Source organism: Coloeus monedula (genome assembly GCF_965178545.1).
Source record: "Coloeus monedula genome assembly, chromosome: 9".
Classification (NCBI taxonomy): domain Eukaryota; kingdom Metazoa; phylum Chordata; class Aves; order Passeriformes; family Corvidae; genus Coloeus; species Coloeus monedula.
In genome coordinates this window covers 30,587,400-30,606,052 of record NC_138789.1, presented here as the reverse complement: position 1 = coordinate 30,606,052, position 18,653 = coordinate 30,587,400, and the positions used below count along the sequence as shown (strand labels likewise).

At 49.3% G+C, this 18,653-nt stretch overlaps 1 protein-coding gene across 4 annotated transcripts in view; it reads right to left on the bottom strand.

Annotated features, from left to right (window-relative positions):
- The window catches only part of DNAJC6 (DnaJ heat shock protein family (Hsp40) member C6), a gene marked incomplete at its 5' end in the record, with an annotated part of 41,204 nt that overhangs the window by 13,591 nt on the left and 8,960 nt on the right, over window positions 1–18,653 (bottom strand). For all 4 annotated transcript variants that reach the window (XM_082287207.1, XM_082287205.1, XM_082287204.1 and 1 more), the window contains 5 exons: window positions 31–164; window positions 2,484–2,606; window positions 6,167–6,315; window positions 6,405–6,454; window positions 7,228–7,378. In XM_082287207.1, coding sequence (XP_082143333.1) covers window positions 31–164; window positions 2,484–2,606; window positions 6,167–6,315; window positions 6,405–6,454; window positions 7,228–7,378 — 607 coding nt within the window. The remainder of the gene's footprint in view (window positions 1–30; window positions 165–2,483; window positions 2,607–6,166; window positions 6,316–6,404; window positions 6,455–7,227; window positions 7,379–18,653) is intronic.

Below are 18,653 nucleotides of genomic sequence, written 5' to 3'. Positions count from 1 at the left end.
AGCTCAGAGTGTTGAGCCAGGATACTGTACCTCCTGTGAGATGGCCACAGTACAATTCCAGGTCTCTTTGTGTTCAGCAGCTGCACAGCAGGGCCAGGATGAGAGAAGAGGTGACAGAAACAGAACATTGCACTGACCAGAACTGCTGAGGCTGCACGGCCGTCCTGGCAAGGAAAGGGGAAGAGGGGAAAAACTGTGTGTCAGAAACATCCTTTAAATTTCAGCTCTCCACTCCTCCTGAAATCACAAAAAATAACTTATCCAGAAAGACTAGGATTGAGATCACAAGACAATGAGGAATTTTCAGTTCTGTGTCATTTGTTCAACACCCAGGACTTCAGTGAACAATCAAAGCTAAAATAATATCCAGGGAGCAGCCAAAGCTGAGGGTGGTTTACACTTGTTTGGAGAGCCAACAAGAACATTTTGGCTGCAAATGTTGGCGTTTCATGGCTGCTCCCCAGCTGTAATTTTATAATTATTTCAAACGTAGGCCTGGAAGTGACCACAGGGGTCAGAGTGCACCCATCCTACAGCTGCAGGCAGTCCTCTAACAGAAATTTATCCTGGAAAAGGATAAACAAACAAAAAATCCAGCCCCAGGCTCCCTCACCCGAACATTTCCACAGCCCTCAACCTACAGATTGCTCCTGATGGGGTTTATTTAAGGTGATTGTGGGGGAAAGTTTGCTGAGTCACATTGATAGATCAAAAATACAGAAAGAGCAGAGAATCACTGTGTTCCCAGTGCCCTGGGTTCCTGATACACCTGGGAACATACAAGGTGATGAGTGTTATGGACCAAACAAAAAGAAACAGCTCTTCCAGCAAAATGCAGGTGTGGAAGCTCACGGCACAGGGATGGATACCTGCTCAGTACTGCCACAGTGCTGTAGCACCCAGCTCATCTTCCCTGTGTCAGAGGGACAAAGGATCCCCCAACTCAAAACTCAGTTCCAAGGAAGAAGTAGGAAAGCTACTGCCCCACCAGGGAGGGAGTCACACAAAAGTTATACAGAATCATGGAATGGTTGGGGTTGGAAGGGACCTTAAAGCCCAGCCAGTCCCACCCCCTGCCATGGACAGGGACACCTTCCACTATCCCAGGCTGCTCCAAGCCCCCTTGAACGCTTCCAGGGATGGGGAATCCACAACTCCTCAGGGCCTCACCACTCTTGCTCCTTGCAGTTGTTCATTTCAGGCACCTTTTAGGCATTCCAGCCACTTTCTGTAGGGTTTTCTGTACAGGAGCTGATCCAGACCCCAAGAACCTGCTGACATGAGCAGGCTGTTTACTTTTTCCTAGCTTAGCCTCTGCCAATTGTTTCTGACAAGATCTCTCAGGTTCATATAAAATAAGTGGGTTTCTGCAGCCTTGTTAGAAAGTGTTGGAAATTACTCCCTGTCCTTTATCTCATTATCCTGATATCCATTGCTCAAAGGACAGCAAAGGAATTGGATTTTTGAGTTAGATTTCCAGGACTGGAGGCATCAAGTGCATCCTTCTCTCTGTTTGAAGGGAATTTATGTCCCAGAGCCGCTGGCTGTGCTGTGCAAGGCAGAAATGCCAGACTCATAAGGGAGCTCTGTGCAATTTGGGATCGGTCATTTCCTCCACTCCTCCCAGTTTCTGCTGATCAGGGCTGACAGCTTCCTGCTTTGATTTAGGCTCCAGGAGCAAAGCAGAGCTCTGCTTTTGGGCATTGCTGTCAATGTGAAAGGTTGGATGGAGTAAATGAGGAGTGATCCAGGATCACACCACCCTCACACCGCCCAGCATTGCCCAGTGCTGAATAATCCCTGTGAGGGGTTCCCAGTTCAGCTGTGCTGGAGAGAGGAGCAGAGGGAACTGGGCTCCTTCAGCCAGGCCTGACGGCTCCTGATGGCAGGAGACTTCAATAATCTCCGTTTCACAGTTCAACACAATTCCCAGTTCTGTGTTTTCTGCCCAATTTCCATCCCCCCTTCAGTCTAAAGGCTGTGTTTTCTCCTGTGACTACTTAGAGTAAAATGCAAATCCCAGAATCCCAGACTGGTTTGGGTTGGGAGAACCTTAAAGCCCATCCAGTGCCACCCCTGCCACGGGCAGGGACACCTTCCACTGTCCCAGGGTGCTCCAAGCCCTGTCCACCCCTGCCTTGGACACTTCCACGGATCCAAGGGCAGCCACAGCTGCTCTGGGCAACCTGGGCAAGTCACAGCAGGCTGACAACTCTTGGGTGAAATTCAAACCTTTCTGTTACTCATCACCTCTCCTAGAGAATAACTCTGACCTCTCTTGCTTTGCATTCCTGCTTCTCATTCCGTGCCAGCTCTTCCAGCTTAGCTGTGGGTGATGATGTCCCTCTCTCTGGGTCCATTCCATGCCACCCCTCCCCTTTCAGGAATTGTCCCCATCCTCATACACAGACTCCAGACCCTCCACGTGCAGCGTGACCTGGGACTCCTCAGCCCCCAGGCTGGTTGCTGTGGGGTGCACTCACCATGCAGTGGATGACACAGACGTTTTTGGGGTTCTGCTGCAGCCAGTTGTGCATGTTCTTGCAGACAGCATAGAGGTTGTGCAGGCTGGGCGCCTGCCGGACGGGCCAGCTACACTCAGACACCTGCAGGAACAGCACCAGAGACAAAACCGGCTTTGGAGGAGCGCTGAGCAAGGCCTGCTCTACAAATTCTCCCTGCCAAGAAACCTACTCGTCCTTTACAACCTGGAGTTACGTGCTGGAAACCTACTCCACCTGTCCTCGTGCGTAACTCCGCGCCGTGACTCGCATGAGTTACGAGGAGGCAGACAAAAAAGCTTTCTCAATGGAGTAACATCGGGCTGATGTGTTGTCCCTGCCTGCACGATTTTCAAAATTTACATTTCACGTCAGATTATCTGGAGTGGCTCTTTTCTAACGCTCCAGACTCACATTGATTTCTAAAGCCTTTGTACAACGTGTCCCTAAAAACTGCTCTGATTTGCACAGGGCACTGAGCCTCTGTTGTTCTGAATCCTTCTGCGGCACAGGATTTCCAAGCCCTATGTGACAGATATTAAACTGATGAAAGGGAAAGTTCTGTTAAAAAAAAAAAAAAATAATCCTATCTGAGTAAGTATGTTAATATATGAGGCAGAAAAATGAATGGCTCCTTAGAGCTGAAACCCCACAAATCCTCAAGTATGTCTGGTTCCTATTCCTCAGTGTGCTGGTTCTGAGTCAGCCCACTTCTCTCCAGCACAGCCCCAAGCAGCACATCAAATAGCCCTCGACAGACATCTCCCTTTCATCTGGTTTTAATTGAAATATCTCTTTTTTTAAGGCATTTCTGGACAGAAGAAATTTAAAGGAGAAATGTCCTGAGGCTTGTCCTCTGCTGAAGGATTGGTTCTCTCTCTCTCTCTCAGCTGACATTTGGCTGCTGCTTAATGGGAACAGGGAATGAAGGAGATGATTTGCCCAGATGTTCTTGATCCCCATAACTGTTCCATCTCTCAGAGGAAGGAAATGCTCCAGCTTTTATGAAACTTGCACTTAAGGTCCTGTCTGACACCTGCACAACATCTTGGAGCAGAAACAGGCACCCAGATTCCAACCAGTGCCCTGCCAGGCTGTGTCACGTCAAACAAGGATCCCAAAGGCTCCCATGGGATGCAGGGCCAGGCCAGGCTGGCAGCACTGCCTAACCCAGCCATCCATCGTCTGCTCATTGTTGGGGAGGCTCCTTCTAATCCCACATCAAATTAGGTATTTGTCTGATTGCATTTCAGACCTAGGAAAGTTTTGGTCTCCAGAATATCCTGCTGTGCCCCTGGTGAGCAAATGTTGAGTTGTAGGGGCCAGCAAATGAAACGGTGCTCAAAGTTCAGAGAGCAGGGAACAGCCATTCCCTATTTACCCTCTCCACCTTCTCCTGTCTCCAGAGTTTGTTTCATTCCTTCTGTTGAAACCTTGATTCTCCCTGTTAAAATTCATCCAGTGACCCTTCCCCTGATAATCTTCTGAGCAGACCTCCCTACCAAGCATCTGGAAAAGCCATTATCACTTCTCTAGTAAATAATACACATTTCCCAACAGTCCATAATTACATATTTACATTGCCTCTAATTACACATCTGCCTGATGGTTTGCAATTAGGAAACTAAATGTGTGCTTGGTGTTTCTATCAAACAGAACCTCACCAGCACTCAGCACAGGCAACCTTAGGGAAAAGCAACTGGAATTCTCCAGCTCTGGGAATAAGCACTCAGCACTTGTTTTAGTTTAGCAGCAGGGCAGCAACTGCCAGGAATGTGACCCATGAGAGGCTTTGAAGTTTGGGTTTGTTTAATGTTAGATTTGAGTTCTGTGTTTTGAAACTGCTCTCACTTCCTCAGGCCGGTGGGAGCTCTGCTCGCCTCTCCCCTTGGGGACACAGAGGGGACAGCAGAGCACAGCCAGGTCTCTGTGCAGAGTCACTGCCTTGGGTTGGAAGGGACCTTAAAGATCATCTTGCTCACACCCTGCCACCTTCCACTACCCCAGGGTGCTCCCAGCTCCATCCTTGGACACTTCCAGGGATGGGGCAGCCACAGCTTCTCTGGAGAACCTTTCCCAGTGCCTCCCCATCCTGCCAGTCCCCACTCCTCCTCGACAGACTGGGCACCTGGGGCTTGGTGACCCACTCAGCTACGTCTAGGCAGGAAATGGCGCAGCAGGACATGAATTCACCTCCCTCCTGTGCCACCACGCAGCAGAGTGACCTACTTTGATCTTAGGAGCAAAAGGTTTTAAAGAAAGCAGGAATTCAAAAGCTTTTCCTGTCAAAGAGCAAGTGTGTATCTCAGTGCAGATCAGCTGACATCCTCACCCCAGCAGAAAACTCACTGGGATTTCACCTCCTTGAGAGCCCTTTAGTATTTTTTCCAAGATATATAAAGCTCAGCCTCGTAATTACTTCATGTATTGTGTTCTTCACACTCCATTCTCATGGAAAATACTTGGAATCAGGACTTGCCAGCCCATAAGCTGAAAATATAATATTTTATTAAAAGGTAATTTTATTTTCTTCCTGTGTGAGTCAAGGCAATGATTCCAAAGCACCGAGTTTTGCTTTGAGAGTGCCATTACAAGTCACCTGTTGAGGGTTGGGTGGGTGGGAGATAATTCCAGGGGTTCAAGAGTTATGGCCAGCTCATACAGCAATAGACCTTTAAGGCTGGGCTTTCAGAAGTAGATAAATCTTTCACCCACAAACAGCATCAGTGATGCACCAAAACCAATCAAGACTGAAGATTCAGAGCTCCTAATGTCTCTTAATTAGTCTTCCCTGTTCATTGAGTCATATTTGAAGTCTGGTTACTGATGGCCACTGAGAAATTTGCTTCAAGTATCAGTGAGTGGTTTCTGGTGATCAGAATTGCTGAAGATAAATTCAGCTACACCTCAAATGAAAATTAAATTAGGCTTAGATTAGATTCATTTACCCTGACTGAGGGTGAAACCTGGCAACTGCTGCTGCCTTTTGGGTTGAAGGCACCAAAAAGTGAGAAATTTTTTTTAAAAAGGCACCAAACACATCACTCCCTTGTGGGAGAGGGAAAGAACAGGAAGTTTTCAGAAAGATTAAATCTAATCTTGCATTTCAGCAGCAGCATTTCATAGAGATTTCCTCTCAAAGCCATTAATGAAGCAGAGCCTCACAGTGCTCCTGATGCTGCTCCGGTTTTGGAGAGGGAAACTGGGCCAGGCAGTGGAGGTGGCTTTTTAAAGTCACAAGAGCCAAAATGCCCCTCAGATCCCATTTCCATCCCGTGCTCTGCCTGCTGAGGGCTCCTGCCTGATTAGGGCCCAACTGCAAGGAAATAATCTCCCTTCTCCTATTGGCAGTTTCTTCCAAAGGCCTCTCATTTTATTGTTTCTCTGCAGCAGCTCTAACGCTGTAGGAGCAGCTCTAACACTCTGTTTTATTCTTTATTTCTCTGCAGCCCGCTCAATGCAATGCCTTTCACTCTGCCAGGCTCCTCACATGAACATGATCCCTGAACTTTCCAGCTCTTTAATCCCTGTGGTCACAGCTAAAACCCCAAACCCACCCCAGCAGCTTAAAAACACCTATAACTCCTAAATCACCTTAAATTCTGGATACAACAGGAGCTGGTGCCCCCTTTCCTAAGGAATTTTCCCCCATGGAAGGCACTCACCCTGTTGTGGAACTTGGCACTGCGATAATATTTGGGTGACAAGTTGAACACGGTGTAGTGGTCGGGGTGCCTGGAGTCCAGGAACGTCCTGACATCCTCAATGTGATTCCTGAATCCCAGCTCCACACCTTCAGCAGGAAAAGACATCACTGGGAAAACAAGGAGGGGCCAGGATGAGTGTGTGTTTATGGAATTATGGGATACTACAGGTTGTATTTCCCCATGGAGCAGGGCTTACCTATGATCCTTGAGGTAATGTAGGAAATATCCAGCTCTCCCTTGGTGTAACTAAAAAGACACAAAGCAGGAGACAGAATTTAGGCACTTTAGCAGCACATTAAGAGTGTTTTCCCAGAAAAGTCTACTTTTCACACAAGGAAAAATCATCTTCAAATGAATTCTTAAGATGCAGACAGTGACCCAGCCTCCCTCTCTCCACATGCAATTAACTGCATGCAAAACCTGCAAGGAAAGTCCCTTTTCCCTTTTGTCATTAATTTTCAGTGCCAGTTTCCAGGAGAAATCTCCTGCAGTTTGCACTTTGCAGATCCCTCAAGCTCTCTGGGGTCTTGCATGCATTACATTTCCTTAATTTCTTGTAGATCCCTATCCCTCGGAGGTGGGCACGGGGGACAACGCCAGGAGAGACCCCAAAGCAAAGTCACCTCAGCCTTTCTTCCATTCCAAGGTGGATTTAGGGCTGGGAACATCCTTGCACAGCAAAGGGAGGCATCAACACCAGCCAGGTTTCAGTGACAAAATATTCAAGTGGTGGTTAACTAGAAGGACCCCACAGGGAATCCTCCAGGAATTGGAGACCAGGTGCTCCACTTTCCCAGGTATTTTCCAGATTTTGGGATGCTGATGCTCACTATGAAGCTTAGATTGTTTTACTTGAGTTTTCCCTCTTCCTTGAGGCCAAACCCCAATTATGAGACAGAACCAAAGAACTCATTTGGGATTTTCCCCTCCTTCCTCATTCCCTGGGAGTTGTGCTGTGCTGGTTCAGTGGCACCAGCACTCTGCAGCTCCTGGATTTTCCTGCTTCAGGTGTACTGTACCTGGCAACAGACTGCATGACCTTGGAGGAGGTGTCCTTCAGGGTATCCTTCAGGTTATCCTTCAGATTGCTGAAGAGCCTCCCTGCTCCTCCTTTCACCATGTCCAGCAGGCCTCCCCCATAGCTGGACTCCATGTCTGGTGACGAGGCACCTTCAAGCACAGCAAAACCAAAGCCAGCATCACTTGTTGGGAACAAATCCCGGACAATCCCTCTGCTCCGTCCACACCAAACACATTCCCGTGCTCTGCTGCGTGTCAAGCACGGGGGAAAGTGGTTTTCCTTCTCAAAGCCATGATTTTCCAGGGATGAGGGATGGCTCATTCCTGCCAGCTGGGCTCAGAACTGTCAGCACTCTGTGTAGGTTGAATGTTCAGTCTCAGCACAGTGAGGACAACACAGTACAAGATCTAAGCTGGGGGTTGAAACTGGGTGGTCTGAACATGAGCCAGGTGTGCCCAGGTGGCCAAGAGGCCCATGGCAGGAATTGTGTGGCAGCAAGAGCAGGGAAGGGATTCTTCCCCTCTGCTGGGCCCTCACCTCGAGGGCTATGTCCAGTTGTGGGATCACCACTCCAAGAAGGACATTGAGGTGCTGGAGCATGTCCACGGAAGAGAATAGGGCTGGCAGAGGGGCTGGAGCCCCAGGAGCAGCTGAGGGAGCTGGAAAGGGGCTGGAGCCCCAGGAGAGGCTGAGGGAGCTGGAAAGGGGCTGGAGCCCCAGGAGAGGCTGAGGGAGCTGGGAAAGGGGCTCAGGCTGGAGCAAAGGAGGCTCAGGGGGGACCTTGTGGCTCTGCACAAGTCCCTGACAGGAGGGGACAGCCGGGGGGGTCGGGCTTTGCTCGCAGGGAACAGGGACAGGAGGAGAGGGAATGGCATCAGGCTGGGCCAGGGGAGGGTTAGGCTGGACATCAGGATGAATTTCTTCATGGAAAGGGTGGTCAGGCCTTGCAACTGCCCAGGGAGGTTTGGAGTGCCCACCCCTGGAGGTGTCCAGGCCTTCCTGAGTGACAAGGTGGGGATGGGGCACAGCTTGGGCTCGATGTTCCGGGAGGGCTTTTCCAACCTAATTAATTCTGGGATTCTGTGGTCTTTAAGGTCACTTCCAACCAAAGCCATTCTATGCTTCTAAGCTCCCTCACCTCCAACCCAGCCCAAAGCAGCTGATTTTCTTATCACAACCAACAACCACCTCCTCAGGGGTGAGAAAAAGACTCTCCCTACTCCATGGGACATCCTTCAGGGCAGTCCTCCCAGCTGTCTCTTGACTGAAGTTTGTCCAACCCAAACTGTTCCACAATTCGATGATAAAATGCTAATTTCACTGCAAATGCACCTCCCACTCTCAGGCAGCCTCACCCATAGGGAGCTATCCATAAACCTTTAAACTGGAGATTCCCCTGGGAAGGTGATGCTGCCCTGGTGTGGTCACGATCCACATGATCCAGGTCCCAGACTGGTAAAATTAGAGGCCACCTCTCCTCTACACTCCCTCTGCCAGCTTCAGAACAGAAGTGCCTCCTCGAGGCACAGGAATATTTCTTTTGCCAAACTTGCTGTGAGTATGATTTTAAAAAAAAAGAGAGAAAGGAAAAAATCAAAGAAGCTTGTTGACTTCCAAGTGTGGAATCAGTGTTTCATGTCCCCTCAAAAAGTTTGTTTTCATGTTATTCTGTGCTGGAAGAGCCAGGGGTGGAAGGAGGAGATGTTCAAAAGGGGCTCTCAGTTCTGCAGGTCAGCTTTTAAAGGAAAGGAAGGCAGAAATGTGGTAGCTTGGAGCAGGGAAAGGAGGACAAAGGATCAGAGGTTCAACAGCACTGGGCAAATTCTTACAGCTGGAAATGCTGCAGGAGAGCAACAGAAGGGCTCTGACAGTATGGAAAACCTAAAATCTTTAGAAATCAATCTGAAGATTTCAGAAGTGCAGAGAGGAGGAGAAACAGAGAGAACAAGACTTTCACTGTATTTCTAAGAGAAGCAGCAGGAGTCAATTCCAAGTCTCCTATGTCCCCTAAAGCAGAGAATCAGAAAGGATGGATGATGAAGAAAAGGCATCCACTGCCAGAGGGCAGGGATGGATGGGAGATTGGGAAGGAATTCCTGGCTGGGAGGGTGGGCAGGCCCTGGCACAGGGTGCCCAGAGCAGCTGTGGCTGCCCCTGGATCCCTGGCAGTGCCCAAGGCCAGGCTGGACTATTCTGAACACAGGGACAGTTCAGAATGAACCTCCAGCAGTCAGCAAACACAGCAACAACCTACTGCACCTCCTTACAAAACTGAAATGTGTCAGGAAGGAGCATTCTTGTCTTGGTCCACCCTCAGCACTGGGATTTCAGCTGAAGGAGCCCCTGCTGACATGATGGGAGCAGGAGAGAGTAGAAATTTTAATTAAAGCGCTTACGTGCTAATTTTACAGAGGATCAGGAGAAGGATGTGCAGGAGGAGAACTTCTCCCAAGGCAGAGAGAGCTTTGGAAGAGAACATTGGTCCAGGGGAGTGCAGAGGGATGTGCTCTGTACAGGAGCAGCTGAGGGTGGCAAAGCCATCCACGTCTGGATTAGCCAGGCCAGGAAACTCATTCCTGCCCAGGGAGAGGGAAAAACCCACATACCCAGGAGGGAAATAGCCCCTCCTCCTGCACCCTGCAGTGCCACGAGCAGTGATTGTGCTTATTCTCAAAAACAAAGACATTTAGACCAATCCTGCTTTAAATTTTGGGGGTTGGAGCCAGAAATGGGTGAATGGAACAGGCGTGACCTCAAGTGATGGGGAAATTTCGGCACCAGCAGCCACCACCTGCAGCCAGAGGTCTCCCAGAGTGACCAGCAACAGAGGCTCACACCCTGCCACCAGCTGAGGGAGGTGCTCGCTGTTGGAACCAGCGACAAATTCCAGATTTGGAAGCTTTCCCTGCAAAATCTGCATGTTAGAGGCCTCGTCTGCCTGGGGAGGTCCCTGAGCAGCCCCCCCAGGAAAGCCACAAACCCTCCCAACCACAGGGCCTGGATTCCAGCTCTCCAGAGAGCTCAGGGGGAAACCAGCCGACATTTAAAAGGCATTTAAGGCTCTGTCAGTCTGAATATTTATGCTGATGAAGCAACTCTGAGCCTGAGAGAGGGGAGGTGAAAGGAAGACGCCTGGAAATTGAGGATCAGCAGAGAAGTGCTGCCTTTCCCAGGTTACTTAGGAGGAGGGAACAGACCCTTTTTGCCAGGGAAGGGCAGACAAAAAGCAGACATGAAACCATACAAAAGGAAACAGGTTTCCCTCAGTCTGCCCAGATTATGTGTAACAGAATCTTCAATGTCAAATGAGATTTTTTTTTGCTCAGGAAGCTGCAGCCTGTGCTTTCATCAGGGATGGAGTGAGGAAAGAGCTAAATACTCCCTGTTTCTCATCCTGGAATCACAGAATGGTTTGGGATCTGAAAGACCATCTCATTCCAGCTCCCCATTCCACGTAGAAAAGCATTAAAGCTTCATCTCCCACCTTCCCAAAAAAGACCTTTGGGAGTATTAAATACCCCTCTGAATTCTCTTCCAGTGGTACCACAAGAGTCAGGCACTACAATGAGGAAAAACTGTGTTTGTGTCCCAAATTCCACATTTCTAGATGGTTTTATTTGCTTGCTGCAGCCTTCTCCCTCCCCTCAAAGTATTTTTTGGGGGGAAAAAAGGGGTTTTTGCTTGTTTTATCCCCTAAGATAAAGGTGGAGGCTGCCCTGTGCCTTGGCAGAAAACGGCCCTTTTAAAGTTCCCTGCTCTGAACAAAGTGGAGCCCCTGTTGTTGTGGCTTCAGCAACAAGGCCTGGATTGTTTTTAAGGAACACTCAGCAAAAACAGCTCCTGTTTGTGCCTCTCCCCCCCAGCAGCCAGCGGAGGAGCAGCACAGCTCACGTTCCTCCCACACCCAGCTCTCCCAGCAAAGCCTGCCTCGTGTGGGACGTGCTTTCCCACCAGCGCTCAGGGAGACAAGCCAGGCTGCTACAACTCCAGAGCACACTTCAACGCTTTCCCTCGGCATGGAAGGGTCTGCATGGCAGCAGGAGCAGCCCCGGTGCAGGAATTCCTGCAACAACAGGGTTGGAGCATCCTTTAAAGGGCATATCATGGATGGAGGGGTGCTGGGTGCAAAATTACCCAGGCAGAGCAGGGAATCCACGTCCCTGGGTACCCTCTGCATTCCCAGCTCCTGCTGTTCCCCACACTCCATCCTTCAGAGGATTGCAAAGAGGAGTTTAACCTTCCCTGTCCAGGGGAGGGGTGGCAGGAGCTTTCAAAAGCAAATCTCTGGGCAGTGGCTCCTCTGCATCCAGTGATAATCAATAGTGGAGAGATCTTCATCTGCCAGCTGGGCTTGGAACAACCTGGGATCGTAGAATGTTCCCTGCCCATAGCAGGGGCTGGATTGAGATGGGCTTTAAAATCCTTCCCAACCCAAATTATCTGTGATTCTCTGGTTCTAGTTATGTTTTAAGGGCACAGTCTCACACCCTGAAGCCCAAACCTTCCTTCCAGCACATATTTTTCTTCTGGAGAGCTGAGCTTTACCATATTTAAACCAAGACTAAACCATCAATGCTGTTACAGGCACTTGCATCCTGTCTCGGATCAGACATAGCCCAAGTGTCAGAGTCACATCAACTTTTTAATAATCACTGGGTGGTGGTTTGGGAGAGAAATCACCACCAGCAGAGGCAACTCAAACAGTGATAAAGGGGTATTCACAGGAAAAGAACCTACTGAAATTATTTGGGAAGTTCCTCAGACTCACACAGATCCTAAACACTGAGTTTTTTACCTAATTTTTTGCTACCAGTCCCATCTGTCCCCTCCTCCTCCACTGTCCCAGATTCCTGCTAGAGTTAGGTTCCCTACAAGGCTGGGCACAGATATCTTAAAGAGTAATTCCATAAAAACAAGCTGCAAAACACATGCAGAGCAGAACTGCAGGACCTCAGCAGCAGAACAGGCTTTGATCATTTGATAAAACCATTGCTGAGACCCCCAAGCCCAGGTTTCCCTCATCCTGACACTTCCACTGTCCCAGGCTGCTCCAAGCCCCATCCTGGGACACTGCCAGGGATCCAGGGGCAGCCCCAGCTGCTCTGGGCACCCCGTGCCAGGGCCTGCCCACCCTCCCAGGGAACAATTCCTTCCCAATCTCCCATCCATCCCTGCCCTCTGGCAGTGGGAAAATATTCCCCCTTCTCCTGTCACTCCAAACCCTCATCCAAAGGGTAAAGCCAGAATATTTCTCTCCTAATCAGACAATCATGAGGCACAGAAACATCCCTGGCATCGAGACATCTTCAATAATTTATTCAGCTGAGCAAGGGGTTATTGCTCATGAGGTTGTTGTTTGGGGTTTTCTACTGCAGCTTTCCAGCACTTAACTGGTACTGCTCCATCCAGGCCTTTTGCCTGGAAGAGATGGAAACTGCCTCAAAACAGGGGAGGTTTAGCTTGGATATTGGGAAAATGTCTTCACAGAAAGGGCTCTCCAGCCCTGGCACAGCTGCCCAGGGCAGTGGCGCAGTCCCCATCCCTGGAGAGGTTTAAAATCCCTGTGGATGTGGCACTGGGGGACATGGGCCAGTGGTGGGGTATGGTTGGACTGGATGGTCTGAGAGGGCGTTTCCAAGCTGAGCAATTCCATGATTCTGTGCTGCTCTGGGCAGCAGAGGGTCCCTGACCTCCTGCGGGAAGCACTCGGAGCCTCCGGCAGCAAACTTTAGGGTAGAGAAGCTCAAGAACCTCTTTTTGTGCTTTGCTGTGATTAAATTCCAGAACCAACATTGCCTGAGCCCAAGGCCTTTTATCCAAAGGTTTGTTTGAGGCTGCTTAAATGTAAACTTCTTGGAAAGTTGAAGAATTAAGGTATTTGTGCTTTTGCTTGAGAAATGGAAACTAAGGAATGCTGCTTGCACCGTCAGTGTGGAGGATTTCCACAAAAGGGAAAGCGGGAAAAAATTCTGGTTTTTACCAGAATAGTAATATTGAGAGGGGAGGAGGGGAATTACTACCCAGTACCTGCCAGATTTATTTAATTTGTTAAAAGTTTCCCCTCACGAAACTCATCCTACAGTGAGCAGGATGCAGGCAAGGCCCGACACTGAGCCACCAGCACAGAGCACAAAATCTGTCTTTGAAGTTGATCGACATTCTCTCTGCTTCTCCTCCCTGTCAAAACAACTAAAAAAAGACAAGACTCCTGCCAACACCAAATCATTCAAGTGTCCAAAACACACCAACCAAACAAAAGAGTCATTAAACCGAACCTCCCCGTTTGAAAACTCAGCGAGCAGGGAACACAAGACAACATTGTCAGCCCGGGCCTTTGTCCCTGTGCCAGTGACATGGAGATGTCTCTCTTCTGACTCAGTCAAAAGGAATCACCAGAGCACAAGGCATTATGTTTGCAAGTGTAAAACAGTTCAAGAAATCTCAATTTCACCACTTGCAATTTCTTTCAGACACTTTACCTTCGTGGTTACTCTACCTCAGGAAGCGCAGAGCACAAGCAAGTCTATGCCCCAACTGTTTAAAAGCTCTTTTCTATCTTATCTAGATTATAAACACCACAGAATAGCACAGAAAGGGTTTTCCCCTTTCCTAACATCTATCCTCGCTGTTACTTTTATATCTTATTTCCTAGAACCTCTTCTTTCAATGCTCAGCCAGCTGCTAAGAAAGCAGAATTGAATGCCACAGCAAAAACCCAAATAAATTGGCTTCTTCACTGCCTGGTTCTCATCTTGTGAGCACTTGCAGCAAGTTAAAAAGAAAGAGACAAAAGCAGCTCTGCGTAGATGCTCTTCTTGGAATCTGGTTTTTGAACTCGTGGTGTTTTGTGTCCTATGAGGTTCAGCTCAGGTCTCTTTGAACCTCTGTTCCCTCCACCCTCAGACCTCCACCCCAATCCAGGGCACTTGCAAGAGGAACTGGCTGTTAACAGGAACAGAGATCCCATTGGAGTTGTGAGATCCTGTTACTGCATCATTCCATAGAATTTCCCAGGCCAGATCCCCCATCCCTGTGTTTGTACTCCCAGAGGGATGATCCAAAGGAGTCCCTGGAGCTGCTGCAGGGCTGGAGCCCCTCTGCTCTGGAGCCAGGCTGGCAGAGCTGGGGGTGCTCACCTGGAGAGGAGAAGGCTCCAGGGAGAGCTCAGAGCCCCTGGCAGGGCCTGAAGGGGCTCCAGGAGAGCTGCAGAGGGACTGGGGACAAGGCCTGGAGGGACAGGACCCAGGGAATGGCTTCCCAGTGCCAGAGGGCAGGGCTGGATGGGAGATTGGGAAGGAATTCCTGGCTGGGAGGGCAGTGAGGCCCTGGCACAGGGTGCCCAGAGCAGCTGTGGCTGCCCCTGGATCCCTGGCAGTGCCCAATGCCAGGCTGGATAGGTCTGGAACATCATGGGATAGTGGAAGCTGTACCTGCCCGTGGCATTGGGTGGAACTGGATGAGCTTTAAGGTCCTTCCAACCCAAATCATTCCAGGATTTTATGTCAGGATTGAGAGAGCCCCTTGGAGCCCCTCCGTGCCAGCTCCCTGCCATCCATGAGGAGCTCCTGCCCTCCAGCAGCAACCCTGTGCTTCTGCTTCCTGGCTTTTGCTTCTTTTCCCTTTTCACTCTGAGCAACACCAGCCCGAAAAAAAATATTAAGCCAATAATCAGAAGCACTTGGGAGTTAGAGCAAAGCTGCAACCACTGATTATTTTCCTTGCAAGGAGGTGTTTATGAGGCTGCAAATCTGCATTAGGAGAGGATGCTCAAAGATCTAATACTTTGCATTAGTTTAAGGAAATTAATAGAAAAACCAAACAGGAGCTCAGTTCCTCAGCTCAGGGGAGTTGGTGACAGCAAGCACAGCCCCCTTAGTGAAACCAGCAGCAATTTGCCCCAGAATTGCCAGTGCTTTGCCTTCAGCACAAATCCTCACCCATCTAGAATTGCTCACGAGTAACCCACACACAAATATTCCACAGAGCAAAGGGCATTTTCCTATGCCCAGGTGCAGAGGAAATTCTATGTGAAGGGAAAGAAGATAAAGGTTTGACTGTTCAGCTTTTTAACTTCATTGGAAATGGTCTTTACCTGCACCCAGAGATGTGGCAGCAGGAGCAGGGCAGTGCCTGTCCCAGTCCCCCAGTCCTGGGGTCAGTTTTGGGCCCCTCCTGACAAGGACATTGAGGGGCTGGAGTGTGTCCAGGGAAGGGAACAGAACTGGGAAGGGGCTGGAGCCCCAGGAGAGGCTGAGGGAGCTGGGAAGGGGCTGGAGAATTCCTGAGGGAGCTGGAAAGGGGCTCAGGCTGGAGCAAAGGAGGCTCAGGGGGGACCTTGTGGCTCTGCACAAGTCCCTGACAGGAGGGGGCAGCCGGGGGGGTCGGGCTCTGCTCCCAGGGAACAGGGACAGGAGGAGAGGACATGGCCTTAAGCTGCACAGGAGAGGTTTAGATTGGCTATTTGGGGAAAATTTCTTCCTAGAAAGGGTTTTGAGAGGGTTTTCCATCCCTGGCACGGCTGCCCAGGACAGTGTTGGGAGTTCCCATCCCCAGAAGGATTTCAAAGCCGTGTGGATGTGGCACTTGGGGACGTGGGGCAGTGGCAGCCTTGGCAGTTCTGGGCATGGTGGGACTCGATGACCTGAGAGAACTTTTCCAGCGTTAATGATTCCGTGATTCTCTGCTCAGCTGCAGCACTGCAATCACCCTGCCAGACAGACAAACCAGTGCCCCAGTGTCCCCCAGCACTGGTGACACCGGGTTGTCAGTCCAGACTGTTCCCCTCCTCGACTGTAAACAGCAGCTGCTCCGCCCCACAGGAAACCATCATTTAAAACCATGAAAGAAAAGAAGGAAGGACATAACGAGCTTGGATATGGCCAGGGCACCTCAAGGATTTCACCTTCAGGGTCTGACACCGAATAACACAGAGCGGAGATTCCCCTGCCCCACCAAAACCCAGCAGCACATTCCCTTCCCTGAGATGGAATTTATCCCACCCTTCTCCTTCCTGAGGAATTCAGGTCTCTTTTCCCAACTGAATTATGCTCAACCACTGCCCACCTTGGGAGTTTCAACTTTGGCATCATTGGGAGGACTCTTAAACACTTATATTATAAGTATTTTCTTTATTAGAAAAAAACAAACCACACACATGCAGGTGGGTGGTGGTTTTTTCCTTGCTCCGATTAAGCCAAAATCCCAACCACTTTATTTTCCTGTCTGTGTCTTACACTGCTCCCTAATCCTTGTCCCCAGTTATCCATCTGCAGACTGCATGAAAGATAAATCATGTCCCCAGTTTGGGAGCAACTTCAATTACCAAATCACTCGGAATCACAAGCACACCTGAGGGGTGGATTTGGTTCTTTAAGCTGCTGTAATTTCATAGTTGGCAAAGAAAAATGGCTTTGCAGTGAGCTGGGAGAAATTAGGAATTTATCAGCCTGGAGTGCTCAGATGAACAAGAGAGATACAAGTGTGGAGTTCAGGTTTGGAACAGAGCATCACAGTCAACACAGAAATTCTTTTAATTTCATTTGAAGGTTTTGGAACAACCACCAAAAAGTCCTTATTAAATAAAGAGGTTATTTAAAAATATATATATATATATATATCCTATAAATAGATTTCAAGGGCCACATTAAGGCCTGAGGTTTTTGCTGCTCAAGTGCCAGGTGTGTTGTTGAGAGCACCTGTAAAATTTAGGCAGTGAGAGCAAATTGAAAGAAGCAAACTCTGGCTAAGACAGATCCCTAAAAAATCAACTCCCAAATCCCAGAGCCAGCCCTTGATCCAGCCCATGTGTTTGGGAAGAACATCCTGGAAATTGGTAGAGGCCATTAATACAATTTAATGCTCTGGGCTAGAACCAGAGCAGCTGCAGAGTGGAAATGGCTGAATATTGCAGAAAACCTGTAAATAAAGGTATTGTCTGCCTGTCCATGAGCACTTTTTTTTTTGCTCAGCAAAACCAGAAACCCAAATGGAGCTGCACTCAAATTATAGCCCAGGATGAGGCACGAGAGGAGCCCCAGCACCTGCCCACACCTGCCTGGGTGTCACCACCACCTCCCACTACACCGATGCCTCTGGTCCCTGCACTTCCAGGAATTTCATCCAGATAATGGCCTTGATAATAGATATTACCCTGCCTGCAGCATCTCACCATCCCAGCAGCTGTAAGAACCCAAATCACTCTAACGCAGCAGCCTACTGTGAGTAAGGAGCTGTTGGCACAGCCTGTGATTACAGGCAATTGCAGCAGAGATGTTGTAGCAGCAAATTCAAAGATGTTTCTGAAGTTCGGGAGTAAAAAAAAGTTATTTAAAAAAACCCAAAAAACCAACAAACACAAGCCTAAAAGAGATCTTGGAAGGAAATTCAGATGGCAAAGGGAAAGAGGAAAACATGACTGAAAGTGTTCAAGAAGGTTGGGCAGGGCTGGAGCAGCCTGGGACAGTGGAAGGTGTCCCTGCCCATGGCAGGGGTGGCACTGGATGGGATTTAAGGTCCCTTCAACCCAAACCATTCCAGGATTTTATGACTCTTATTACATCAGAGAAAATGGGGAGATAAAATCAGATATAGGGCTCTCCCTGCCCAAGCCCAGCCATGGCTCATTAGGGTTTCTTTCCCCTCAAGAAGAGGTTACCAGGTTAAAAAAAAAGATGCTGTGTCTGAAGTGCTTGTGGAGTGCCTGTGGCCCAGCCCTGTCTTTCATGGAACAATGCAGGTGTTTTCACTGGGAATTACAGTGATAGGTCAAGGAGTAAAGGGTTCAAACTGGAAGAGGGGAAATTTAGGTCAGATTTACAGAAGAAATTCTTCTCTGTGAGGGTGGGCAGGCCCTGGCACAGGGTGCCCAGATGAGCTGTGGCTGCCCCTGGATCCCTGGAAGTGTCTGAGGCCAGGTTGGAGCAGCCTGGGATAGTGGGAGGTGTCCCTGCCCGTGGCTGGGGGTTGTCACAAAATGATCTTTCAGGTCCTTCCCAACCCAAACCATTCCATGATTCTGTGATTCCATGCTGCAAGACCACCCTGCTATGATGGGTGGACATAAATGTGGTCCCTCAGAAACACCCAGGGTGTTTCCCTGCACCGGTCTGGGCTTCAGAAGTTCCCTGCAAAGGCTGTGGATGTTCCTGGGGATGGGCGCAGGTAAGGAACCAGAACCAGAGCCAGTCCCTTCCGAGGGATCCCTTCAAAGCCATCACATGGGCACTCTCCATTCCTGGTTATCCAGGCAAATTTGAACCTTCCGAGGTGAAGAGCTCTCTATCCCATTACCAGCCATAAAGACCATCTGGTCCCTTACTCCCTGATTAAAAAAAAATGGTGCATGCAGCGCATCATCCATCAGAATTCATCCAACTCACTTTGATGAGCGCCTTTTAGAGGAGACGGCGGGGAAACAAAAAAACT